Source organism: Morus notabilis, unplaced genomic scaffold, assembly GCF_000414095.1.
Source record: "Morus notabilis unplaced genomic scaffold, ASM41409v2 C11409936, whole genome shotgun sequence".
In the NCBI taxonomy this organism is placed as follows: Eukaryota; Viridiplantae; Streptophyta; class Magnoliopsida; order Rosales; family Moraceae; genus Morus; species Morus notabilis.
In genome coordinates, this window is record NW_010387017.1 from 1 (window position 1) to 1,403 (window position 1,403).

General features: G+C 33.9%; 1 protein-coding gene across 1 annotated transcript; it reads left to right on the plus strand.

The window, feature by feature from the left end:
* Nucleotides 1-278: 278 nt before the first annotated feature.
* Nucleotides 279-1,211, plus strand: LOC112095152 (mRNA-decapping enzyme subunit 2-like; the record flags this gene model as incomplete). Its single annotated transcript, XM_024176831.1, has 3 exons — nt 279-429; nt 856-951; nt 1,059-1,211. Coding segments are annotated over exons 1-3 (387 nt in total), but the record flags the coding sequence as incomplete, so codon positions are not given.
* Nucleotides 1,212-1,403: the final 192 nt, after the last annotated feature.

Genomic DNA, 1,403 nt, shown 5'->3' on the forward strand with positions numbered 1-1,403 from the left:
GATTGCATTTTGAGGATTGTGCACATATATCTGTTACGTGTATATGATGTTGTCACCATTAAAGTCTACATCCTCTGTTAGATTAATATCAAGATTGATCGCTGATCTTTTTGTATTGTTCTGTGATTGTGTTGTGTTTATTAGATTTTAGTGTAAGTTTGATGGTTTGATCACAGACCAGAATGTAGTTGATAAAGCTCTTTGAATTACTAGTCTTGATTGTTATAAATCATTATTTGTTGTATTTTTGTTTTTATATTCATTTTGCTTCACATACATCGTTTCCTTAATATGTATGCAGTGTTTAATAGTTGTGATGTTCTAAAGCCTTATGTGGCTCACCTTGATGACATATTCAAGGACTTCACTTCCTACAAAGTTCGAGTTCCTGTAACTGGCGCAATCATTTTGGATGAAACATATGAACGGGTGAGGTTTCTTGTGAACAAGTTAGCGATAATTATTCTATAATTTTTGTTTTCCATTTGATGACAGTATTTTCTGTAATCTGGCCATCCTAAATTGGGGGATCTGTTGGTGTTAGAAATTCACTTTTGTATGTCATGATCTTGCATTGGATATAAAATGGACACTTAGTCAATGTACTAAGTCATAATGGACATAGCTTCCCAAAAAAATAAAATAAAATAAAATAAAAATTAGAGATCAAGTATTGACAAGTAGACAAACTGAAATTATTAGGTATTTTGGCTAAACTAAAGGTTTTTCGTTATGGTTTTGGACTCCAATTGGGCTAACACGTTATTCAATTTTTAAGAGGTTAAAGAAGTCTACATTGGTCTTATAATCTTATAAAAATGTTCTGACTTTGTTTTTTATTTGTTCAATTTGCAGTGCGTATTGGTGAAGGGATGGAAAGGGTCAAGTTGGAGTTTTCCACGTGGCAAAAAGAACAAAGACGAGGAAGACCATAAATGTGCCATCAGAGAAGTAAGATTAACTTTCATCCAATTCATTTGTGTTGGGAGGAATTAGTTGCCAGTCCACCTGTCTGCCTCCAGTATTGGTGTAAGCTGTAATTCTTGCTGCAAATGCAGGTCCTGGAGGAAACAGGGTTTGATGTTGCTCTGCTTCTTGACAAAGATGAATACATTGAAAAAACTTTTGGACAGCAAAGAGTGCGGCTCTATATAATTGCTGGAGTGAAGGATGATACTGCCTTTGCACCCCTCACCAAAAAAGAGATCAGTGTATGTGATTCTTTAATTGGACAATCTTGCTTATCTATCTATTGTTATGTCGACGTTTCTATAAGAAAACATTATTCTTTTACTCGATTACACTTAAGTTCTGGAAAGGACTCCTGAAAAGGATGCCAACTAACTTTTTTAATGTTCTTATGCAACTGAAATGAGCTTTTAGAGTAATGTTCTTTTTTTTTT